This window comes from Chaetodon auriga, chromosome 11 (genome assembly GCF_051107435.1).
Source record: "Chaetodon auriga isolate fChaAug3 chromosome 11, fChaAug3.hap1, whole genome shotgun sequence".
Lineage (NCBI taxonomy): Eukaryota > Metazoa > Chordata > Actinopteri > Chaetodontiformes > Chaetodontidae > Chaetodon > Chaetodon auriga.
The window spans coordinates 5,629,386-5,656,246 of NC_135084.1; the positions used below are offsets into that span (position 1 = coordinate 5,629,386).

General features: G+C 42.6%; 2 protein-coding genes across 5 annotated transcripts in view; one reads left to right on the forward strand and one right to left on the reverse strand.

Annotated features, from left to right (window-relative positions):
* Positions 1-4,100, forward strand: part of b3gat2 (beta-1,3-glucuronyltransferase 2 (glucuronosyltransferase S)) — a 42,196-nt gene extending 38,096 nt beyond the window's left edge. The window contains exon 4 of the mRNA XM_076743021.1: positions 495-4,100. Within this exon, the coding sequence (XP_076599136.1) occupies positions 495-581 (87 nt within the window). The 3' untranslated portion in view covers positions 582-4,100. The remainder of the gene's footprint in view (positions 1-494) is intronic.
* The window catches only part of LOC143328091 (stromal membrane-associated protein 1-like), a 93,610-nt gene continuing 68,710 nt past the window's right edge, over positions 1,962-26,861 (reverse strand). For 3 of the 4 annotated variants that reach the window (XM_076743014.1, XM_076743018.1, XM_076743017.1), the window contains exons 8-11: positions 25,962-26,083; positions 13,135-13,327; positions 8,148-8,386; positions 1,962-5,289 (exon numbers count right to left, since the gene is read on the reverse strand). In XM_076743014.1, coding sequence (XP_076599129.1) covers positions 5,143-5,289; positions 8,148-8,386; positions 13,135-13,327; positions 25,962-26,083 — 701 coding nt within the window. In that variant the 3' untranslated portion in view covers positions 1,962-5,142. The remainder of the gene's footprint in view (positions 5,290-8,147; positions 8,387-13,134; positions 13,328-25,961; positions 26,084-26,861) is intronic. The other variant, XM_076743015.1, reaches the window with a different exon arrangement.

Consider the following 26,861-nt stretch of genomic DNA (forward strand, 5'->3'; position numbering starts at 1 on the left):
TGCTCTTTGATCGCAGCTGCTCACTAATTGATGGAACAACCTTGCTGCTACCAGTGGCGTTCTCTCTGTTTGGGCTGGTCTGTTTGGTTCCTCGGGTCTCTTTCGGATCAGAGCTTTTATTTTGAAAATGGATTTTTGCAGGTTGGGGTTTGAGAGGCCTGTTTCTGATCTGATTGTTTGCCTGATTGCTAGCAGGGAATCAGTTGTGTACGTTGCTTTTGACATTATAGATAAACGAGATGGGGACATGCGCCTGAAAAACATTTCTCTAGAGCAGTAGTAGTGTTCAAAACCCTCCACCAGGTGCCTTTAAATCTCATTTTTGTTCCATGATTCTCTGACATGCAAAAAAAAATTCTTGGCCACATGATCTAAAGAGCCAGCAACTTTAATCTCCCCCAAAACATACATCAGCATAAGTCTTTGGTCTTACATGGTCTCAGCAAATCCTCACTGTTGGCACATTTTCTCATCCTTCGTTTTCTCTTTTTCAGGTGCTGGTTTGGCACACTCGCACAGAGAAACCGCACCTTGCAAATGAGCCTAAACATCGGAAAGACAATGTGGTCATTGAGGTGTGAGAGAGCCGAGCAGTGGATCCAAAACCAGGAGCCGATTGTGACTTGCCATCATCTCTTGGCTGGGACTGATGGCGGCCCCCTGCTCTCTCTCCTTATCTGGCTAATACAATCTGTTCATGACGGCCACAGACTCTGAGGAGCTGCATGATTCAAGACCTCTGGCTGTCTGTCAAACGTGCTCTGTGAGAACTGGGCAGCACTGGATATGTCCGTTTTACAAACTGGGATGACTTGGACGTCACATTTCCTCCATCCACGGCTTGCTGATGTGAAAAAGTCAAGTATAAATGTAAAAAAATATGTCGCTGAATTGAAACGTGCCATGTGAATCATTTTTAATCATTAATACATCAGTGTCAGATTAATTGTGATACCGTGACATAATTACCATCCAAACAGATAACTGCCTTTATCTTATAACAGTGCTATTGTGATGCTGTTTCTTTAACCGGATAAGAAGATTGATACCAATTTCCTGTCTGTGCATTATGTACCAAGCTGGTATGTACTGTTAGCATAGCCTGTAAACAGCTAGCCTGGCCCTCTCCAGAGGTCAAGACTATGATTGGCGGTGCTGCTGTGTGTATTTTTGAACTTTACTAAGAGCCAAGCTAGCTGAGTTCAGGTGCTAAGCTAGGCAAGGCTAGGCTAACCACAACCCAACTCCAGCTCTGTATTTAATGCACATGAAACTGGCATTGTTGTCTCAAGTGAGTAAGTATACAATATTGAAAATATGTGTACTTGCAGTAACTGTTTATACCTCTCACCTTGAGCAAATTAAGGTGTTGGAAGGGGATTTTTTGCATCAGTTTTTCACTGTTTTTATCATCTGCCAAAAATCTTAGGTTTGTTTGTTGTGGAATAACGGCACTCTCTTCATGTCCTCATGGTGGCTCGTAACTCTGCTCTTCGAAATGAATCACATTGTCTCAAAGCTGATGTGGTAATGATTTATTAATGCATAAATGCTATGGAATTCTCCTTCCATCACCCTGAACTGATGATATGTAAGGATCTTGAACGACCTTTGCCTCATTCTCTGTGTATGTGTTGTATGTGATCAAGTTTGGAAACGGCCCACGTGAAGAAGCGAGTAACATCTCTCCTGACACGCTGCCATCAATAATGCAGTCTGTGGGCTGACAACAAAGAAAACTCGCCTCACGAGTAAACGCACCTGCCAGCGGAGGAATGAAAAGGAATGACTTGAGTAGATACAAGCAGCACATCAGACAGGCCGCTGGTTTCACAGCTCAGATGCGAAGGGAACCTTTTCTTCAGTGTATGTTAATGGCGGCATCGTCGTGATCGCTGACGTTTAGAGAGGACTGGGTTGGTGTATGATGTTAACACAGGAAATGAAAACAGGATTCAATCCAGGATTCAACAGCCTTTATTTCAAATGACCCTCTTGTAAAACTCGGAAGAGAAAAAAGGAGCAAACGAAATTCATTTTACAGTTTGAAGAGTCATTGGACAGAGATGGACACAGAAAACTTCATGTAGATTTTTTTTTTTAATGCACGGAAACCACTTTTTTTTTTTTTCTCTGTACTAGGCACCAGAAAATGTAAACAAATTGGAAATAAACCTGGAGGACGTGAGATTTATTGAATATGCGTCTGTGATGTTCACACTAACCATGTGTGTGTGAGAGTGCTACAGTTATTGCATGGCAGAGGGACCCTGTTTATACGGACATGAATCTCTGCGTCGGCACCCGGCAGTGTGTCTGTGTGTGCGTGCGTGTGTGTGTGTATGTGTGTGTCATGTGTGTTCATTTCTACCCCTGCTCCTCTGCTCTTACTCCCAAAAAACAAGGATTGGACAGCGGTGGCGGGACCCATCAAACACTTTCATACAGGTCCCCGTTTTCTAGCACTGTCCAATCCCGTTCCACGCCCTGTCAGTCTAGCCCTCTGATTGGTCATCCAGGTTTATTTGCATCAGACTAACTGTGCTTCTCTTGTACTGCACACATCAAAACACCACAATAAAGATGATGACAGAACATATGGTTACAGCATCATATACAAAGGGAGCAACGTTTTGGGTGTTCCAGTTTTAAAATAGAAAGCGATGGAAATCCTGGCCTGCAGCTGGAAGCCAATCGACAGCTCACTCATCTCTGCTGCTCCCTGACAACGATCTGAGAGACAAAACCACAACACAGCAAGGGATACAGTACCTTTCTGCTATTTAAAGTGCAGTAAAGACAAACTGCTGTGATTCCAGGAGTGCTTTATTTGCCTCAGGGAACGCTGGGGAAAAGGATCATTTCAACAACATGGAATGTCTTAACTGGGTCGGAGCCCAGTTTCCAGTGGACCCAGCTCATCTGGTTTAAAAACGCTTCAAAACACCACAGCATGGTTACCAAAGACACCCAGGGGACACCCAGTGGTTACAGGGACGTAAAGGGAATCCTTGACATTTGGAGTTTTGGGTTGTTTTTAATCAGCTCGCCATATGAGAAACAAGGCTGGACAACTATGTTCATCTGCTGATAAAAGCACTGATACAGGCGCTGATGTCTCAGCCAGCGTAGGATCTATATTTCAGAGGTTCCCAACCATACTTGCGACTAGGCTTGGGCAACAAATGAAATGAATCTGAGTTTTTGTTTTTCCAGTTTGTGTAGAATGTCTACATTGTGAAAACTGAATACAGCTAAACAGAGCATGACAGCTGGCAGGCGTCTTTAGTGTCTTGAGTCCTTTAAACTGTGACACGAACACTGCAGTTTTCAGGACTGTTGAGAATAGTTAGCTTGAGTAATCTAATTACATATCCAGCAATCAAATTCTAGTGAAATATTGGACTGAAAGAGGATTCTACTCTCTGATCTGCGCCTTTGGTTTGTGTTTGTTTCTGAGGAACTGCCCGTGCTGTCAGAGATGAAGCTCTGGGAGTAAAGAGTGATTATCACTTTGTTTAGTCTGCACTGAAACTGAATGTGTACTCGCTTGACAGAGTGAGACGAGATGATCAGCACCACTCTCATGTCTGTGTGTTAAGTGTGGAGCCCATGTCAGGAGGTGATTAGCTTAGCTTAGCTCAGGGGTGAAACAGTTAGCCTGGTTCTGTCCAGAGTTAAGAAAAATAGTTTCACCACATAACTCCATTAAACTGCTTTTTTCTGTTTGTGTACGGCTTGAACAAATGACATATAACATGTTAGTGAGCTTTAGAGGTGATTTTTTAGCTTTGGGCAGTCAGGCTAGCTGTTTCTCTGGTCCAGCAGTCCTTACTTGGATGGACTAACCTGTGTATACTGTCTATAAAACGCATGCCCTGCCGGTGGTTCACTTATTTTCCAGTTTTTTGCTAAACTGTTTCACACATACAGACGTTTCAGTCGTGTTTCAGCCGCTTTGCATTTGACTGGGAAAAATTATTCAACTTATGAAATTAAAAAGATTTTCCTTCTTGACTGTATTGCTTGGCCCTACGAGCGAGTCGGGAGGAGTTCAAAGAGTGATGTCCCCTTGTCTCACGGTTGTTGAAGTTGAACAGTTTTCAAAGCCCTCAGAGACAAGACTCTCCAGTTGTTCACGATAAAAAGCAAAGATTCAGAAAAATGAAGAAAAAACAAGAAATGCTATTTTTTTCTTCTTCAAAGCATCTTGCAATCCCTCATGTGTATGTTGCGACCCCAGTCTGAGGTTAGGAGCCACTGGTGTACAAGAGGGAAAAAACTTGTAGTGGTTCTAATGAGACATGATTGATTTCATACTCACAATGTTTTCGAATTCTTTGTAGGAAAATGGTCAAATTACGAAACAATGAGTCAGTGCAAAGTAACATCGACTGTATAAGCAGCTTTAAGACCGTGTCAAAGTAAACTCCAGATCATTCCCCTCCACGGACACCGAGTGTCACATGATGAAGAGAACTCAAACCAAACAAAGTCAACCTCTCTCCTATGGCTCTGAAAAAGTGGAGGCTTGACGTCTTATTCACATAAATACAGTACTGTTCAGACGATTATCTGCTACGAGGCTCTGCTCGCCCTACAGAGAGGGGGGAGGGGGGAGAGGAAGGGGGAGGTTACAATATACACAGCAGAGGGAGGGGTGAGGACAGGGTAGCATAGACCAACCACAAGATAGCCATATCTACTGTAAGTATTGAAAGACTATTCACTAACTATCCATTTTGGTGAGGATATAATATTACTAGAATAGACACTTGGAGTTATGGGTCCAGCAGCGCTCTTGTTTGTCGTTTCTGCTGTTTTTGTCTCTTTCTTCAGACAACAACACCTAAAGGTAATCAAAAAGGAAGCGGAAAGATGAGTAAAGACTGGAAATGACAGCAGCCAGTCTTTTTTTTTCCACTCCATCCAGTGGGGCGTCATCACAGTTTATTAAAGGAACCATGATGAAGGTGTGTGGGGTGTGGGAGGGGCGTTAAGGGCAGTCAAACTACCCCCGCTGTGCGTTCTTTATTCGGAGCTGTGAGGTGATGGGCAGGTCAGGGGCAAATTTGAACCATTTTGTTGACATGTGGCCATTTTCTACCCACCCACCCACTCGTCCACTGGACCCCCCGCTCATCACTTCCACAGCTGAGTGCTGAGGGTCTGGCCAGAAGCCGTCGGTGAAGCTGTGGGCCAACCGGCTGCGGGGGCCCCTGACTGGCTTAAAGTGGCTGGTGTAGGCCCTCCACCACTCATGGCCATGCCTGACATCTGCTGGGTCATCTGAGCGAGAGAAAAAAAGGGCGAGCGAGAGAAAGACAGAGAGAGAGAGAGAGAGAGAGAGAGAGAGAGAGAGAGAGAGAGAGAGGAGGGAAGTCAGTGGTAGAACTCATCAGAGCAAAAATAGACCGCTATTCCCTCATTCTGTAAGCAGGGGGGCTGCTCTCCATCCTTTAGCCCGACTCCCAGGCCTCCATCTCTCACTTTTTACCTTCACCTCTAATTTTAAAGGCTTTCGGCTCCCCCTGCTCCCTGCTGTCCCCCCCTCCCACCACTCCTCACTTCCCTGTTCACCTACCAACTCTTCACCTCCTGCCACCATCTACCTTCCCTGCCCCCCTGCTTGCTCTCCTCCTTCCATCCTGTCTTATCTATTATTAATGTGCTTTGGTGCAGTGCTACTCGCTTATCTAGTCATCTGAGAGCTGTGCATGTGTGTGCATGTGTGTGCGTGTGGTTATGTACGTGCCGGACACACAAGCAACCAAGCGCTCGTTCATCAACTCAAGATTCCATTACTTCTTCCAGCACAAAACACACACACACCTCATCATGCACCTCCCACTTTGACCAAAGGCGGTGACAGGTGTGTGTGTGTGTGTGTGTGTGTGTGTGTGTGTGTGTGTGTGTGTTGCAGTGGTGATTTATGATCTCTCATTAACCTTCCCAGTTGTCAAGATGCTGACAACAGTTTTGAGTGCTGAGTGCAGCCACACACTCATATGCTGTGTGATAAGGACTGGGTACATATAAGTGGTGTGTGTTTGAGCAGCAGGCGACACACTTAGAAAGCTGTAAGACAGACGTGTTGACAGGCTTCCCACTATCGATCCTGTGGAGATCTGTAGTATTTTCACATGGAGAGGGGAGATGTGCACGTTTTATGATCTGACTTCATTCCTGCCGTGATGTTGGCTGACACACTACTTACATTCTTAACTTAACTCAGCAGATGTTTTTATTAGCAGTGTCATGAGTGCTCTTGGGCTTCATAATTAACATCTTGTTTAATTACATCCCTAATTGGCAGTACGGCTTCACTTTAAGCCCTTTGGACAAATTTCTGATTTTGGGCTACATATAAAAACCTGACCTCACTGGACTTTGGAGGCTTACTCTGTAAATATTAGCAAATTTGGTTTGTGAACTGGGATGAACCTAAAGTTAGAAAATATAAAGGACCCATTTTCCACCAGGTCTTGACATGTGATCTGTGTCTTGATATCTGAATAAGGAAAAAGACGTGACAACACATTGCACTCAGAATGCTTTCAGAGGAGTGAGACCTCTCCTGGAGGTGAGAGCTTGGATACGTTCTGAGAGCGATTGAACACAAACTAACAACATTTCACACGTCATATCTGTATTTGTGTGTTTGTTTGTGCTCTTCTCACCGGTTTGAAGTGGGCGGGCTCTGCTGGAAAAGGTGATGTCATGTACTTCAATGCACCAATCAGTACTTAGCAATGTCTTTTTTCCAAAACTTTAGCGGCGATTGTTCCTTATTCAGTCCTGATTATTTGATATCAAGAAGAGACCAGGATTTAAAATCACACTGTCAGAAGATTTAAGAAAAAAAATCCATTCAGAATGTTTCATGGTCACCTAACTTTCCTTCTTCCATCACTATGTACAGGCGAACCTTTCCTCAGTAAACACAAAAGAAACAGCTCATGCTGCAGCTCTTGTCCTGGGGACGCCATAGTTTGCATATTGTGAATCAGGCAGAATCGTAATAATAAGAAATCTATTCATTACCAGAGGGTTTAAATAACAAGCCCTGTGATCACATGTCAAAACCCAGATAATGATACAGGCTGTGCTGTTTGTACCAGTTCATAAAGGTAAAACAAGGGCAGAACAGACTGACCAGTTGACAGAGCCGCTGTAACTAGAACACAGCTAGTTTACTCTGTGAATCCACTCGGCAAGAACTGTCTGTTACTGCGTCTGTTTGCTGCTGCTGAGAGTCCAACAAGGAATAAGTGAGGTGGAGAATACAGGGCTCTTTGTTTCAGATCAATCATGCACATCACATCTGTCATATCAGCGCTGGGAAACACTGAGTAGAGCAGACTGGATTTTAACCAGTATTGGCTCCATAAAGTATATGTCACATGTTTAATCACTGGGTATAAAACTGAAGAGCTGAACTGGATCAGGAAAATTCATTTAATGACATGTTGATTGAAAATGACAGAAAAGGCCTGGCTTTATTTTATTACACGATACACATCTACTATATTTCACTGCTCCCAGTCATGTGTCACTCCCTGCAAGGTCTCTGTCTTTAGATGACTTTGTCACCACTCCGCCTGCATCAAACAATCCCACCAAATGTTGCTGAATTCATTATGTTCTCTGGGATGATTTCATGGTACAGGGCCAGAATTAGGGACACAGGGACAAGAAAATGACTTGCTAGAATTTCAGAAAAAAAAATCCATCATACTATTTTACAATAACCTTGGTCATAAAAAAAAGATTGAACAGTTGATTAAAGCTGCTCTTTTGGGGCTTTTAGAGAGGCTGAAGGAGTGATGTCATTACAGCACGGGGCTTTGCTCAAACTTAGGGAGCAGAACATTGTGTGAAACCATATATTAACTTTTAGAACCGCGATAATAAAACTCTTTCACAGGTGCTGTATCAAAAGATTTCTGACATTTTTATTAAAGTGACTACAAATTAGAATAAACATATACAGATGCTTCCTAAAAGATTCATGTGCAGAGAAACCGGAGTGAATTACAATCAGTTAAACGTTCAAATGCTTTCACCATCACTATAAAATGAATTAAGCACCACTGCTGTGAGTGTGTTTTAGATGAACATATATTTTTGTCTGTCCTGAGTGTTACCTGGCTCATATTCCACTGTCCTTGCTGCTGTCCTTGCTGCACACTGTACATGTTCTGCCCTTGGTTGACTGGCATGGCGCCTTGCTGCTGCATGCCCATGTAGCCGCCGTTGGACAGAGCCATGCCGGACATCATGGCCCCTCCGCCCATCATGGTGGTGGGTGGGACGGCTCCGCCCATCCCTGGGGCGAAACCCTGCGGAGTGAACTGCATCTGAGGCTGGCCCATGTACATCCCTGCTGTGGCAAGGGACAACACACACACACACACACACACACACACACACACACACACACACACACACACACACACACAGTTAGGTTTACATAACTGTGCTCTACAGACTTCATGTTAATTTTCCTACTAGTGAGCATATTTTCAACTGTTGAAGTAAATAAACAGTTTTCTTCACAAACTGCAATGAATCCAATTTTGCTTTGATTCCCTACAAGACATGTAGAAAAATAATTAATTTAAAGAGTAAATGTTGCTTCGGAAACTAACAAATCTAAAAAAATCTTAAGGGCGTCAAGCTTCCACATAACACAGCTACAATGTTCCAAACACTTTAAAACCCTTTGTAAGGCCACTAGAGCCACTGTGCTTGTTATCTAACTTTATTTCCTTTTGTCAGGAAAGTACTTTGTGCCTGAAGAGTGCAAAACAATAAATAAAACACTAAAACCAGAAGGAACTCCTTGAAGTGTTGTGTTTAGGTGTGTATTTGAGAAAGTTTTTAAGTTATAATACTTCAGAATTTCAATATATCACAATCCAGTTCTGCTACTGCGTGTTTATGGGAAACATTTTTTTTACGCAGCAGCCATTCATCTACTCTCTGTCCTTACTTATCTATAAAGTCGTTTTCATCGTGCGTGCTGGAGTCTGCCATTCCTGCCAGATTCACATTTGAAGATTCATAGATGTGACTTCATCACATCGATAAAAGTCTCAGTGTCTGCTCTTCACTTTCTGATCACACAGAACACCCCACATGCTCCTTCACATTAAAAGCATCCAACTGGCAACACAGGAGGTGGACTGCATCGTGAAGCAACCACAGGCAGTGCAGTGAATTTGGCATCAACCTTTGTCCTGATGCTTGAAAGAAATGCAAGATTAAAGTCAAACCTGACTTGAATGTGAAGATGAAAACATTAGACCGAGCAGAGTAAAAGTTTGCTTGACTGGGCTCATTTAAACACATAACTGCATCTAAAGATGAAACTGAGGTGTCAGGATATAATACATCCACACTTCAGCGCTGCACGAGACCACTGTGGGAACGGGATGAGTCTCAAAATCAAAAAGTATTTAAACCGAGTGGGAAGCTTTAGTGACTGCATGGAGAAATGTTGGACTTCCACCTGTTTCTGAAAGATAGTCTCTTATAGCACAACTTGGATCATGTCTCAAATTCTGAAAATCATCTCCTGGTATAGATTCAAAGAGGAAATCAATAACCGATCAATAGAGGATCAGTGAAGGGTTCATTGATTCATGGAATATTTTCTGACTTCAGCATTCAGCATCATTTTGTTATTAGCTGCACTTGGAGCCACATCCAGCCTGGTACATTATGGAGAGGCTGCTGTGGTCTCTCTTTCTCTCACTCTCACACACACACACACACATACACACACACACACACACACACACACACACACACACACACACACACACACACACACAGGATGGAAGTCAGTGATTTGAGGCATTAGCCTGGCGAGGTTCTCTTGGCTTTGATCTTCATCATCATTTATTTGGATTCAGCGAGGACAATAAGGCAGCAGAAAGCCCTTCATCCAGATTTCCATTCCTAATCCTCGATACATCAGCATAATCATGCAGCACTATAATCAATATGCACATGAGCCTGCTGCACAAATCTGCTGCCTCCTGTCCTCCGTCATTCAGAAAAAGTGTACCGCTTATTCTTTCCCTGCATCCCAAACATGCTCAGGTTGATGCGTGTGTATGTATGAACATCCGCCTACATGCACACATACACTCTCATGAACAGTCTTGGCAGCTCAGTCTTTACACATAATAACTGTGAGATGAGTGTGAATCTGCAGACACTTCTCTATTTTTACTGCTGCAGTGGGACTCCAGTAAATGCCTGTCTGCTTTTCAGTATACTGACCTTTCATCTGCCTTCACTCTCCTCCATTTTTATGATGCATCTTTCCTCTGATGTACAGTATGTGTGAAAGTGTGTAGGTGTGTGTCTCTGTTTGTGTACAAACACCTACATCCGACTGTGTGCACTTGTGCTTCTATTACTGTATGTTTTTCTCCCTAATGAGACACTACATGTGTACTCTGCTTGCTTAAATTCTGCATGTACAACACGTTTACACATTTGACCTGCCAGTCCATGGATTCACAGAAATGGTTATTGATGAATGAAGCTGATGAGGCATCACATTCGGTTTTGTTTGTGTTTTACACAGCCTCCCAACTGCTCTGGAATCAGGGTTGTAAAAATCAAATATTCAAATGAATCAACCTTGGACGGGAAAAAATCACACTTTGGTTAAACTCCTACCAACTCATAAACACAAGGCAAGGGGAGTTTGGTTCCAAGCCAAAAAGACTGGGAATCAGTGTTCTGCATTTACATTCTGGTTGTGTCTGCAAAGGTTTGAGCTCACTAAAGTTTCATGTTATTTCCACAAGCTTGACAACTGGACTGTTTTTGTAGTTCCTGCTTTTTCCCCAAAATCATCTACACGGACAGTAGCAGTAGCTAGCTAGCAACGTGCACACCAACAATGTATGAACAGTGAGCCTGTGCAGACTTTATGGACAGCTCAGCATCTGAATGATCCTGAAACTCACTCACAACCACGTCTTTCTCTCCTTTCTCCTCTTTTTTCTGCACATTTATGAAACAGAGATACAAAGCCTTTAGAATAACCACTAACCTTTAGCAGATGCAGCATTTTCAGCTCAGGACACACCTCTGCTTCAGTTTGCACCTTCCATTGACTTCATATGCAATGGCGCTGCATTTAAACCTGCATTAAATTGGCTACTTGGACCAGTGCAACAAGCTACAAACACAGCATCTGACATATTTATCTCCTCACAGATATGGTGAATGTGTTAGCAGACAGTTGTAATGTAAACTCAATATTTACTGTCCTGCGCTAAGAAAGGCAAGAACTACTAGAGGAGACAACGACATGGTGATTTCTAAAGGTTTTTATGATCATAGTGATCCAAGAGCTACAATTAGCCAAATCTTGCTTTATCTCAATATGCTGAACGTGGCAAAAAGCAACAATAAATTGATCTGGAAAAACATGATAATCTCACAAGCAGGGACCAAAAATTGTCAAACTCAGAGTACATGGAGAGTTATTTGAAGATCATATTGCTGTTGCCTCTGTATAAGGAGTTTTTTCTTGAGATTGTATACAAGACTGAAAAAAATAGAGTTGGTGCTGTATCTTTAAATCTGCATAAAGCATTAAATCATGATGTTCTAGTATCAAGACAAAAGTTAACTTCTTATCTAAATTACTGGCATGGATGTCTTTATATTTCTCTAATTGGCTGCAGTGATGCTCTATCCACTAACATTAAGTGTACAATAGGTGTTCCACAAGGATCAGTGTTAGGTCCCCGGTCATTTAACCCATATATTAATGATCTGTTCTGATGTAGAACTGCAAATGTATGCAGATGAGACTACTGACTGAGCTGGAAAGGATCACACATCACAACCTTCTTTGTCTGGATGCAGCCAAGACATCTGTGCATGCTATGGGCCTTTCCCATTTGTCTTATTGCCTTACATATTAGGGACTGGTGAAACAGCTCTTGAGTGCCTCTTGAGTCCTTATACAAACAAAAAACTGTGGACAAAAAGCCAAAGCATTTCTATCACTGCCGGGAACGGGAGAAATACAATTTACTAAACATTGAGAATTTTGGGTTGTTAGATTATTTGCCTTGGTCCCTCTTCCATTATGTGACTTTGTGAACACTACGTAAAATCTATTAGATCCTTCCGAATATCTTCTATAAGAGTTTGTACCATACCATTTCTCTGCACTGCATTTGGGCAATCAGCTTTCTGTGTAACGGCCACAAATCAATGGAGCATCCTGCCTGATGATGTGAGGAGCTGCAGCTCTATCAGCACTTTCAAAGCCAACTTAAAAAATCTCTTAAAAGCTGCTCAGCTTGATAGTCTATCTTACCGTCTTCATGACTTGCTTTTACTTGACAAGCAAACATTTGTGATTTGCTTTCGTGTGCAGTATTGTATTCTTGCAAGTTCTTGTTTTTTACTTTGTGTGTAGTTTTTACTCTGTGCTGTTTCTTTGCTCTGACCTGCCAAGGGACTACAGATGTGAATTAGATTGAAGCTAGAATCTGGTATGGTGCATCAGATGGTAACATTTATGTTTAACCTGTACACTGTCACTTTAAAATTGATTAAATAAATAAGCTGTGTGTCTGCTGCGTGATGCCGGTCAGTAATGTGTAGTGTGTTAGTCTGAGCTTTTTTGCTAAAAACAGCTTAGCTGCTGCTGCAAACAAGGATGATGAGAGCAGTGAGACTGAACTCAACCTCGTTTGCTGCCACTTGAAGTAGAAAAGACTTAGAATCAGGTATAATGCCAGATAGCTACGATGCTACCCAGTGATGGGGCAGAGGCTGCTGCACAGTAGCTGCAAACTACAGTATGATTGCTTAGGTTGAGCAGCTTAGATGCCAACAGCAGTAGAAAAGGTTATTTTTGTAACAATGCACCCATAAGTCTTTGCATTCTGCAGTATTTCCTGCAGATGTGGTTCAACTAGAATGTATATTAACTGCTGTGAAATAGTACAGTAGATGCTGGATGAGACAATGAAGCTTTAGTAATTCAATATGGATGACAGAGGGTTAAATAAAATGGTGTGTGTGTGTGTGTGTGTGTGTGTGTGCGTGTGTGCGTGTGTGCGCGTGTGTGCGCGTGTGCGCTACCTTGTCCTGGACCAGGCTGTTGCTGGCTCTGCGGCTGACTGCCCACTGAGCTGCTGGCATACAGAGACAGGATGGAGTCTTTAGATAAAAGCTTCTTCTGCTCCGCCTTCGTGGTGGTAGTGGTGGAGGTAGAGGAGGAGGCAGAGGAGGAGGTGGAGGGGTCTGCCTGTGGAGGAGCTGTACTGGAACCAGACTGTCAGGGACACAGAGGGGGAAGGGGATTAAGAGGAATGTCATGAAATATGTATAGTTTATGTACCTGCTCTTGGTCACCTTACACATGCACATAGTGCCTGTGGAGAGCTGATATTCCAAAGCTAGAGCTGGGTCCATTTCTATGCTAGTGCTGATACTATGCTTTACTTTAGGCACTTCTTGATGAATTCAGAATAATGCTCATTTCTCCAGCACTAATTGTCAGTACAGAGCTGGAGTCATGTGGCATTCACCACTCTGCACTGTTTAATAAAAAAAATATTCTCTCTCTCTTCTCTAAGTTAATTAATTCCTATCACTCCCGCTTTGCTGTCTTTCAATCAGCGTTAAGCTGCTGTGAATGAAACCCAACACTCGCTGTTCACATGTTTCACATTAAAAGCCTTCTAGAAGCTCAAAGGGCATAATTCATTTTTCCAGTAGGCTTTTAATTTAAAATGTGCAGGAGGTGTTCAGCGGCACCGATGGCAGCTGAACACCGACTGAAAGAACAGCAAAGTAGAATTACAGGAATTTAGGTGAGGCTTTATTTAAAGGGGTGTACGTAAGACTGACATGACGTCTGTCCTGAACACGAATCTCAAAAATGCTGTTTAAACACAAGCAGCTGTACAAGAACTTGGACCACACGAAACAGTTTCAAGTTGGTTATTAAACCAAACAACAACCTAACAAGAAGACACTTCTGACCAGATATTCAGTGCTAACTATCGCTACTTAAAGTTTTTTGGTCGTTATCAAAGATGTGTCTATACTTATCCTTAAAGGACTTCATGTTGTTGAACATGTCATTCTCTGAAGTTTCAAACATTCAATCACTAAATCTGACCGCAGGTAACAAAAACCTGTGCAAACAGACTGGGTGTATATTCATCAATACATACTGTATATATCAGAGTGAGAAAAAAAGATGAAACAAGACAGGCAAGCAGGAGAGCAGCCAAAGGAAGAGACAAGATAAAAATAAAGTGGGGAAGAGCAAGAACTGAGTAAAGGACAGGAAAGGAGAGAAAAGATCGGAGGAGACAACAGAGTAAAAGCATTGTCACTGTAAGTGAGACAGATGACATTAATTAGGCCACTGCAAAGAGAGGTAGACATGAACTGTTGCAGACAGGACACACACACACACACACACACACACACACACACACACACACACACACACACACAGAGTCTTGCTCACATGCACCTTTTCATTTTTTAAAACCTTCCAGGCACACACCCATTATATCTAATGGATGGAGCTGACAAAAAAGTAACACCTGCTAAAGAGCTCTATACAGGTGTCTATGAGTGTGTGTGTGTGTGTGTGTGTGTGTGTGTGTGATAGAGAGAGAGAGAGAGAGAGAGAGAGAGAGAGAGAGAGAATGGAGAGAGAAAGGAGGAGGTGATAGTCAGCTGGACTTCATGACTAAGATACAGAGAGACAGTGTGATAAACAGTGGCTCCTGCAACACACACACACACACACACACACACACACACACACACACACACACACACACACTCACTCACTCACTCACTCACTCACTCACTCTCTCTGGTGAATAAACACTTGTCACAAGAACACTTCATCCACAGACACACACACACACACACACACACACACACACACACACACACACACACACACACACACACACATTCACTCAGTTATACACAAATACAAACTTAATACTCGAGTGTGTATGCCAATGCGCACATGCACACACACACACACACACACACACACACACACACACACACACACAAAGAGCTTTGTGAGTGTGTTGTGCTCTACTGCTTAGCAGGCAGTGCTGCTCCCCTCTGTCTCTCTCTGCTGACTTCCTCTGACTGGAGGAGGAAGGGATGGGGGGGGGGGGGGGGGGCAAAAAAGAGACAGTTGAAAAAAGGAGGAGAAAGACAGGGTGGAAGACTGTAGAAGAAAAGGAGGAATAGAAGACATGGAGGACACAAGTCAAGGTAAAGTAAGAAGATGAGAGAAAGAAGGTAAAGAAAAGGATAAGGAGGGAGGTGGCCAGGGTGCCAAAGGAAGAGGAGGAGAGGAAGGTGGGGAGGAGAGAACAAAAAAAAAAATGATAGAGAGGAGAGATTGAGCAAAAAAAGAAGAAAAGATAGGCTGAGTTATGAGGAAAGGAGGCAGAGGCAGAAGAATGAATAAACAGAGCTGAAGAGAGACGATGGATAGCTAATCATGCCAATGTGTACACACTCACACACATGCAGGCACATACACATTTTCTCTCAAGTGAAGCCAGTTAAGGTGAGTCAGGTGTTGACAGAGCCAGGAAGGAGCTTCCTTCCTATTAATAGCTGCAGCACATTAGCGTGATACCTGCTCCTGAATAGAGGAGGGGATAAAGGTGGGAACAGGCAGCAAACTGTCCTCAGCTGATCCGTCTGATGTCAGCCAGCTATATAACATGACTCAATCAAGGAGCTAAACCTATTTGCTGAGCTTGTTCGCAAAGTTGAAAACACATTTAATGGACTTCAAATCCCCCAAACTGCAGTCATTGCAGGCCATTCAGCTTCCTTCTGCGAGACGTACTTGTAGAATGGACAGCATGACTCAGGCAGGGTCTACCGGCTCTGAGTTCATGTGATAAGACCATCATCCAGGATGAATATGGAAGGGAATGGAACAGCAACATGTGGAACGTTAACCAATGAAAACTGCTGTTAATTACTGCAATAATTAACAAAGTAATAAGACACGGTCCCTGACCTTTCACTGTGTATTATAGATGTGAGCTTTGTTACGGCTACTGATAGTGTCAAACCCACAGAGGCTTATTACCCCATCACCCCACAGAGCTTCAGTGTCTTTCAGCTCTTTGTTTTGTCTGCAGCTTCACTTGCCACTCTCATTAGTGTTGAAACTGAAATTGAGTAGACCTGATAACATTGCAAATTGCTGTACTGCGCTGCATTAATTGCTGGAATATAGCCTTTGTTGGTGTCATTAGTTCGAGCTGCTCTTTCCTGCTTTGACAAATCAAAATATCAGTTGGGACAAAACGTCAATGAATGGGATTTATTTGTGGAGAATAAAGAAACAGCACAATGCTAGCAAGGTGTTTTCAGCTCCCAAAGGGGGCATGAGGGGGCATGAGTTTAGGACTCACTGGGATAAGGCATGGCTGTGATGCTGTACTGGTAAGACAACTAGTAGAGGATTACATTCACTTGGCACACACAAGCAGGGCGAATTTCAGTTGTTCAAGGACACATGAATCACTCCACCAACCCTAACAGGCCAACCTGTCCTACCATCTGACCTACAGCATATATTACACTATAAGGTCAATCAAACTGGATTATCAGAGTCACAGACAGGCTGATTATCTGGAGCTCTTTGAAAACAGTCATTGAAAATATCATTATCGGAGTAAGTGTTCTAGTTACTGAAATAAAATGAGATGGTGGAGATGTTCTTACCTCATACTGCTGCATGTGGTGCTTAAAATTAAGGCTTCTTTTGCATGAATGCAATTGCTTATGACTGAACACGCCATTGGTCTTGCACACCTCCCCTTTTCCACCCACATGGAATGGATTCGTTCCAGTACCTGCACCTAGTTTTGATATTTGGTGGATTTTGACCAAAAATAAATTGGTTTGGAAGCTCAAAAGTTGGATCCCAGCTGGACTTGTCTAGCATGTAATAGCCTTCTACCTCTCCTTCTCATTAATAGTTTGTCCATGCTTGTATTTTAATAAAAACACAGATCAATGTGATCCACCACATTGCTACTACTGTTTACTTCTGTTGTGCATTGATGACGCATGCTTGATGTGGTGAAAAGGCAGGCTAGTTTGCTGGATAGCACCAAGACTCCAAGAATCCTGAAAGTAGCTGGTTTAAGAACCAGAGCTAATGGCGGTAAAATAGCCTCATTCCACCGTCTGTGACTGCCAGACACTCCAGGAGTATTAGCTCCATTTGCACTGAATGAACAGTGAAGCAATCCAGCAGATTTCTTGCCAAACGCCAAACTGGTGGCACACAATCTAAAATTCAGTGACAGATCACACTAACCTCACTTCTGAAGGAAGAGAAATTCAAGCAGAGTATGTCACATATGCGTCTTTTTCTCCTTTTTTTTTTGTCTCTCTCAGTCACATTGAGAAGGACAACACACACACACACACACACACACACACACACACACACACACACACACACACACAGTCCGCATAGTGGGTGATGTGTTGCGAGGCTCCTAGCAGCACATTGTGTAATAGAAAGCCTCTTCAACAAGGCTCCATTCTTCTGAGCCAATGTTGGTGTTGATGGGTGCAGCCAGAGCTCTGAATTACCACTCTGACAGCCTTTTCCTCACTGTCGCTATTCATAGACCTCTGCACGTACACACATGCACGCACACACACACACTCACACACACATCTTTTCCCCTACGGTTTTCCATCACTGCTTGAAACGCTCATACACTCCCCTCTGATAGACCATCTGTGGCTTTAAAACCACACTAGGCTTGGTATGTGTGCTGAAGCATTTGTGCTAATTTACTGAAGACAAAGGCAAAGCTTGCCTCGAAATGTGAATTCGAGGGACAGGGTGCCAGAAAGGACAGGACAGGAAAGAAGGACTGAAAGTAAATAAAAGGAGGACAAGAAGGAGGAAATCAACTGCTCATCAGTCCATTACCTCACTCCACTTTTTGTTCTGCTCAACAAACATATCTCTCTTTCGTTTCCTCCCTAATCTCTTCCTCAATCACACTTCACCCTCCCTCTACCCATTCACTCCTTTCTCCTATCCTCCTTTCATTCATCCTTTCCTCTTCCCTTTCCCAATCATTTCCTTTTCCTTTTTCCCCGTCTCTCTCTTTAAGCCTGCTTAGTCATTAAATGCAAACATTTGCACAAAAGCTTCCACTTAAAAATAATGATGTATTTCTTCACGCAGCATGTAAATTTCGCAGAAAAACAAGCAGACTTTTGTGGCAGAAAGTTTGGCTGCATTGAAAGTCATGCCGGCTAAATATTCCTGCTAGATAGGTTGAATAAAAAATAAAATGAAAATAAGTAAAGATGAGATGAAATAGTTGGCTCTGTTAGATCACAGTAGCTGTCTCAAAGCATTGACTGTTCTCCCTTAAAACCAAACATTTATCTGCAAGTGCAAATTCTCCCTGCCTCCATGCATCTTTGTCATTGGAGGATTTTCCTTCCTGCTCGGTGCATATCCAGAGTGATTAGCTTCCCTTGCTCTGTTAACATACCGTTAAATTTAACAGCACCAAGCTTATGGTAAACTTCTCCTCCATCTAAAAGGTAATGCATGACTCATAAACAGACACAACCTCCGTCAGTGAACACTGGACATAACTGAGTATTCATTTTAGCTCCATGTAAATAACAGTTTAAATGCTTTTAGAACTGCTGATCTTTTAAATCAGAGTTTTGCTGAGTGAAACATAAAGCTGCATGATGCGCTGTCGTTATCTATGGTTAGAAGAAATACGTTAAGTCAGAAACACATTCTCACCTAAGACGACTAAACACATGGTTCAGGAGAAATGTACTTTTCATTGGATATTTTACAAACAGGAGAAACATCCTTCAGCAAAATCCATTACAGCAGCATGAAAGTCTGAGAAAATTCTGACTGAAACACTGACTAATATTGGAATAAAATTAAAACTGAGAAAATCATGATTAAAACACAACAAAAATACTAAAGTGTGACTTTAAAGCACGATTTTCAGCAAACAACAGAACTAAACTTAAGATCTTTGTCTATATTAACACTGCACCTCAACATCTTTAATACTGAAGTTTAGTTGCTAAGTTAGCTTGTTAGTTAGCTTGTTAAAATTTGATGAACACAAGCCAAAACTTCCCCTCTAGTCATTCATGTCATTGTAATCACATACTATACCTAACTCCTTTTGTTGTTCTCATGTCAATCTTTGGTTACATACAAGCCCAATTCTCATTTATTTTCATTGCCACAGTCTTTCTTGTGGCTCTTTTAAATCCCATTTGCACTGTTGTTTATGGCAGCCTGTCCTCTCCAGAGAGGACTGTATAGGTCATCTTTGCAAGGAGGTTATTACAACCTGTATTTATGTTTAATGCTTGGCTGTGACCTCTAGTGGCTGTAATTATGACATAAAGTAAACAGCAAGAAAGTCTGCATATGGAGGAAGGTGAGGTGGATGGATGGGTCAAAGAGACACAGGACTTTCAACCCTGGGTCTCATGAATCTGCTGTTTGCATCCTGTGTGAAACCTAAAGTCAACCTACATAATGTACTGAAGTTAATGTATTGTGGATAAGGAGTATGGTCTGTACCAGCTCTATATGGAAAGTGATCTGAGACAACTTCAATAAAATTGAACTGAATACTGAAGTTACATAGCGTAACTATAACGTTTTCAACCCAAACCATGATCTTTTCTTAAGCCTGACCAAGCCTAAACCTCAGACTGCGACTGTTTCATGACATTAGCCACAACAAAGGTCCGAGTGTTAGCATGGAAGCGCTAATGTTAGCATTAGTGTTAGTCTTGGCACCGCGGTTGCAAAGACAAGCAGAGCCCAGCAACTACCAAAAACACAGTACACACTGCATTTGTTTCCCAATGTCTGTGAAGAAATGATCAACACAAGAGAGAAGGGAGAGGAGTGTTCACTGAAAAGGTGATGTGAAACTGACATAATTTCATATGGAGTAACAACAAAGTTTGACTATTGCTTTGTGCTAACAAGTACAGGCAGCAGGGGCTGGCATGGGGGTGGAGGAGGGAGAAAAAAACACGAGGAGAAAAAGCATGAATTCATTCATTCATTCATTCATTTAGTCTGTAATGGAGACATGAGAGCAGATAGAAATGGTGCCAGCCTTCATGTTCCTGGGAGATTGTACCTGGTGGCAGACAAAATTGCAGAGTGAAAGCTTGGCTCGTAGAGAACCAATCTAAACGCTGACGGTGTCATTACTCTACAGCCATTACATGGTGCAATCAACATTTACTCCATAATGATAAGCTAAAGCAAAAAAAAAAAAAAAAAAAAAAACCCTTCAGTTTAAACGCACATGCTGTGAAGAGTCAGACACACCTTGCAGACACAAATGACACGCAACCTCTGACTGCAGCCTGCAGTGCCAGTTTGATGAATACAGCATGTGTGTTTGGGGCAGAATGCTTCACGTATTCACACACAACAGCCTTAGTAAATCTGGCCCAGGATCTCTTATTGATTACCCACAAACTGGGTAACCTGTGTGAACCCAGCGGCTTGAGGAAAAAAAAAACAGAAATAGGATTGAGGGTGGTGATTCAAGCCTCTGGCCTGTCTGCACCATCGCACTCGTTCTCTTAGGGCTGGTGGGACTTCACGGTCCACGTCTTGTGTGTCCCTGCCCCTTACCCTCCACCTTTATTTGTTCATTCCTCTCCTAACCTGATCTCCGCCCACGCATCCCTCTTTCCATCCATCTATTGCCCCAAACATTTTTTCCTCGCCTGTCTCATTCTTCTGTGCTTTGTCTCATCTGTCACTCTTTCTCCCTCTCTCCCTCCCTCCCTCCTCGTTTCCCTCCCCACCACACGAAGTTAAACGTTATTCCATTTTCAGTGCCTTTTTTAACATTCTTTTGAGTTTTCTTGGTAAAAGCTGTTTAATAACTACATTCTCCTCATTCAGCGCAGGGTGAATGAGAGACAGAGGACAGCATACAGAGAGAAAGTGTGTGTGTGTGTGTGTGTGTGTGTGTGTGTGTGTGTGTGTGTGTGTGTGTGTGAAAGAGAGAGTGAAGGGGAAAAGCTGGGGATAACACAAATCCTCCCCCTCCTACAAGGCTGTAATCGTATTTTTGTAATTGACGTATTCGCAGATAGCCGAGCGCTCCCCGATGCCAGTTAATAGCTGCACGAATCAGCATGCTGCCAGCTTCCTCTTTCTTCACACACCCAGCTAATCACAGCTGTAAAGCAATATCCGCCTGCTGAATCCCAAATTCAGCCCTCTGTATTGGTGTGTGTGTGCAAGGTTAGGCGGATGTGTATTGACTGTCAAAACTGTGTCCTTGCGTGTGTACTGCTCGTATGTATAGGAGAGGGATGCTATCTGAAAACGGAAAGGTTGATGCTGCAGTGGTGGCGAGTTTCCTCTTGGGAGCATGGAGCTGCTTGACAAATTTGATGTCTGAGTGAAGAAGGAATCAAGAAATACACGGATGTGCATCTGACACCGATGGGTTTCTTCCTCCGGGAAGCAGAAACATGCACAGTTTGTCAGACTTGTTGATTACAGACAAACAAATATAAGGAGGCAATCGCAGGCTAACCTTTGCACCAAGGCAGAGGCAATTATTATCCACATACTGTGAGGTAACTGCCTTTCCTTTATATGGTGCTGGAAACAGCAGTGAAAGTCTCTACATTCCATTGGATATGACTCAGGCAAAGACAAGCAATATATCTCCTGGTGAGTTTGAAGGCAACATGTAAGAGATGTCTTTGGACTTTGTTGGTCTATTAGTACACAGAGAATAAACAAGTCCTGGCTGTGAGAGCTGCAGCGAACTCCATCTTCTGAATAGAGGACTGTGGAGGAAACAAAATGTCCTGTTTGACATTCAAATAATAGAGTCTACAAGACAGACAGTGCTGCCACAGGCGGAGGGCCATGTGAAAGCAGCCTGTCTGATATCAAACAGCGTGACTGTGGAGCAGTCACTCGCAGTCTGTGAAGTTTAAGAGTCAAAGACCTGAGCAGACTGCAGTGAAAAACAATCACTTTTAATGTAATGACTACGACACGACACAGGCCTGTGCGTGCATCACACGCGAGTTATTAATATTTAATCTGACAAAGAGTGGTGGAAAGCAACAGAGTACATTCACTTCAGTACAAATTTGAGGTACTTTACTATTGTATTTTATGCTACTTTATATGTATACTCCAGTACAATTCAGAGGGAAATACTGAACTATTTCATCCAATACATTTATTCACAGCTATAGTTAGTGGTTACCTATATACATGGTTATATATAAAATCCAAACCTTATTTCAGTAAAGTATTATCAAAATGACTTATGATGCAAACCTCCCTGTGACTAATGAATCATCATATATAACATCAGTGCGGAAGGACGTTCTGCTGTTGTAGCTGCTCAGTTTTAGAGTCTCTACTTTTTAAGTGGTCAGGTAGTTCAGCCCTTTAGTCCAATAGATCCCAGCCTTGGACTTGGACCCCCTCCAAGGGCCACAAGATAAATCTTGGGGTCAGCAACGGGATAACAAGTACTTCTATTTTGATACTTTATATACAATTTGTATATGTACATTTTTTTACTTTTACTGAAGTAATATTTTGGCTCTTACTTTGACATTAATGCATTAATACTTTGACTATTTTTACTACTCTACCAACACAGCTTCCAGCCTTGCTGCTGAATAATGGTGCACTTACAGTAATAAGAAGTTGGAAACAGCGTAGACATTTCTTCCTCGACAGCCTGCTGTGCTGCACTGTTCTGTTGGAAAACCATTTGCATCACTGAGCCCCTGAAATTATGGCTCAAAGACGAGCATGCATTATGCAGCTCATGGTAGGTATGAAATTCCATTCCTGTCTCTTCGTCCACCGCTGGAGAAAGGTGGAGTCGCAAATCAAATGTCTGCTGAGTTTTTCATTTACAGTCCTGCTTTTTTGCTTTTTACTGATCCTAAACCTATATAACCCGAACTGCAACTGTCAGACTGGTGTGTAAAAGGCAAGAAAATTTGACTTTTCAACTGACTGACTGCACAATTTGAATTGTTTCCATGTAACTGTTGTCTCAGCGGTAGTGTGCTAGTACATTCCTGTCAAATTTACTTAATTACTTGATTGACTTTTACTGGTCTTTAAAGAAAGCATTAATGCTCTGTGTACCTCTTGGTGTTGTGCAGCCAGAATGGTCTTGGCTACATTTGAATTCATGCACATCTAAGCATAAATCCAAGTTCATAAATTACACTCAGAAACACTTGTATAGTATGTCTAAAGTGTGAATATATTTGTACCTTCCAAACATTGATTAATGAGGCTCCAGGTAAGAACAGATATAAGACAGAGAGTAAAGGAGATGAAGGGAAGGAGGCAAGGAGTGGAAAAGAGAGGAGCAAGAGGACACAGGAAGGACGAGGAGGAAAAGAGTAGGAGCAGCGCTTTGTTAGCAGATTCAAGGAGAATATATTCTTGTGAGAGAATGAATGGTGAGTGACAGTGCAATGAAGGAAAATGGAAGGACAGGGGAGAGAGAAGACAAACAGAGGGAATAATGGAGCATAAACACAGTATGAAAAAGAAATGGTCTGAAGTGAAGGGAGAGAGCAAATGACACATCAAAAACTGCTAATTGTGGCACAACTCAGATTCCCTAAAAGTTGGGACGCTGTGTAAGATGTAAATAAAATAGGAGGAACGGCATGTGCAGTGTTACCTTAAGAAGAAAGAGGAGAGAGGATGAGAATCAGGGATTAATGGATATATGAAGATGAGCAGAGCTGCTGTAGGTGTCAGTGAGGAGGTGAGCATGGAGGGGGGATTAGAAGGTAAGTGGGAGGCCGCTGGTGGCAGAGGGGGAGCTTGCAGTTACAGCAGCCCATAATTGTTCTTCATGCCTGGGTCCCCAGCCAGCCACTGCCTGGTCTGGTCCCAGGAGGCTCAGAGATGTGTGTGTGTGTGTGTGTGTGCGCGCCACAGTGAGATATACAATTTGAAAATGAGGAATAGGTCAGAGAGTGAAAGAATGAATTTTCAACCCAGGAATGGGTCACTGTGAATTTAAGATAAGATAATCCTTTATTAATCCCACAGCGAGGAAATGTGCAGCGTTAGAGCAGCACAGGGGTAAGTGTAATAGCAAGAAGCACGAGTTATAAAAACACAACAGGATATGATAAATAGGTGAACAATACAATACCTGTACGTTACAAAAGACAGTAGTTGAGTTCACGTTATTGCAGATAGTAAATATTGATATTGCACAGATCAGTAAAAACTGATTTTGCACATGAACAGTCAGATTGTGTGTGTGTGTGTGTGTGTGTGTGTGTGTGTGTGGTCTGCTGGGAGCAGTGCTGATTGTACAGTCTGACAGCAGCAGGAAAGAAGCACCTGCCGTATCTCTCCTTCACACACTGTGGGTGAAGCAGCCTGTCACTGAGGGTGGGACATGTTCTTCATCAGGGAGGACGGATTAGCCAGCATCCTCCTTTCTCCAACCACCTCCACTGGGTCGAGGGGGCTTCTTTGTACTTTGCGGATGTTTGCATGTGTGTATTTTGCTTTTAAAGCATATGAAATATCATAATATCATGCCACGTGTGTATGTGTCTGTATATGTATTTATTCCACGACTACAAGTGTGGAACTGCATGTAGGCATCCTCTAAGTAAAAAAAAAAAACAGCTCCTGGCAGCTCTGCACACGAGCTACTTCGCTAACGCTAGCTTCTCAGAGAGATAGGACGAACTGCCTTCCAGCACAGAATACCAGAGGGTCCATTTCAGAACCACAGTATGAAAATAATTATCTTGAAGAACGAGTGTGTATGATTTAGGGCGCTTTATTGGCAAAGTATGTCAGAAATGTAACAGGATATTCCTAATTCTGATTTCATTCACATATAATCACCTGAACAGAAGAACAGAGACCCATATGTTGTACCGCCATGTTTCTGGAGTTGCACAGCCACTCTAGATTCTCCTACTTGCTTCCAAAGGGAGGGGTGAGGTGAGGGTTATTCAGTTGATTGGAATCTGCAACCTTGGCACCAGCTGCCACTAAATCCTACACACTGGTCCTTTAAACCATTCACCTGCTGTTAACACTGTACCTCAAAGACTCTGAGTAGTGTTCACTTTCCACCACTTTTTAGCCATTAAAGGCACGCTATGGCTAAGCTGCTTGTCTGAAAATGATGCTCGGGGACCAGCTTGATAGTTTATGTGGAGAAAAAAATCCCCACCATTTCATTCTCACACTCTCCCCTCTATTTGTCCTCCTTTTTCATTTTTTTTTAAATTTCTCTTCATCTCTCCTTGTTTGACTTATTCCCTCTCAATCTTTCCTTCTCTCCTCTTGCTGTCATTTCGCAGGGCTGTGACAAAAAGCATGAAAGTATTTTGTGCGAGTAATCTTTCCCCATATTTCCCATCACAGTTTCCCCTGTTATCTGGTCAGCTGCATTAGGTTTAAACAACATGTAGACAGCAGGTAGCACAGAGCTGCTCGTTCGATTGTAGCAGTTCATCATTATTCCTCTGTCTGTCACATTGGCCCACATCGGCTCTCTCTATGAAGGACAGCAGTCAAATTAATTCAGCAAAGGAGAGCACATGACAGTTTGCTTTGATATGATCCTCAGAGAGTGTGTGTCCACGTATAAGTGAGACGGCGTGTTTGTGAATATGCCTGTGTGCGTGTGTGTGTGTGTTTTTATCATGGGATTCTCCACAGACTGCCTGTGTTGCAGTCTGCCTGTGGTGATAAGCAGATGATGAAAGCCTGAGACTCTGTGTGTGTGCGTGTGTGTGTTGTGTGTGTATGTGTGTTGTGTGTCGTGTGTGTGTGTTACCTGAGCCTGCTGTGTGTTGTTGGATGAGGGGAGAGGGTTGGAGACCATTGGTCCAAAGATGTCCAGTTCATCACCAATTGGTGCAGCACTGCCTGAGCCCTTCCCTCCACCCTCTGGAGCATCTGAGGGGGAGAGAGAGAGAGAGAGAGAGAGAGAGAGAGAGAGAGAGAGAGAGAGAGAGAGAGAGAGAGAGAGAGAGAGTATATGAATCAAAGCCATGCAAACAGATCAGATGAACTGACAAAGCTACAAATACTGTGTATTACTGACACCTAATATAATCCCTGTAGGAGCTTTTTTTATAACTGGCAGCTGATCAGTTATGTGTTCTTACGGTTTACACTGAAACACTGCAGATTGTGTCAGTAAACAGTATAACCCTGAGTACATTTTACTTGAAGTCCTATGTAAGTTCATAAATGCTTTGGCAACACATCTGATTCAGTGATGATCATCAAATAATAAAAGCTCACGGTACAGATTTCTCTCTCCGCACTGGCAAAAAGAAAAAAAAAAATCCTTTTTCCTGAAAACTCTGAAAGAGCATTTTATGATTACTGATGGAAATCATATGATCAAAAGCTCCAGGACAGCTACAAAACAAAACACACCTTGTGGTGAAGTTGTTTTCTCAACATGTATTTAACATTTAGGACATTTAAATTGATTTAAAATGACTTCATAAAAACAACGTCAGGCTTCAAATGACCCGGCATTCATCATTTAAAAGAGTAAGAATTTATGAACAGGCATAAAGAGAAATGAAAAACGATCAAGAAACAGTCAAACTGAGGGCTCTGACACCAACAGGCATTACTCAATATGACTTTTACACACATATGCAAGAGTATTTATAAGATTTCTGCTTCCACACACATTTCCAAAGTACCCCACACAACT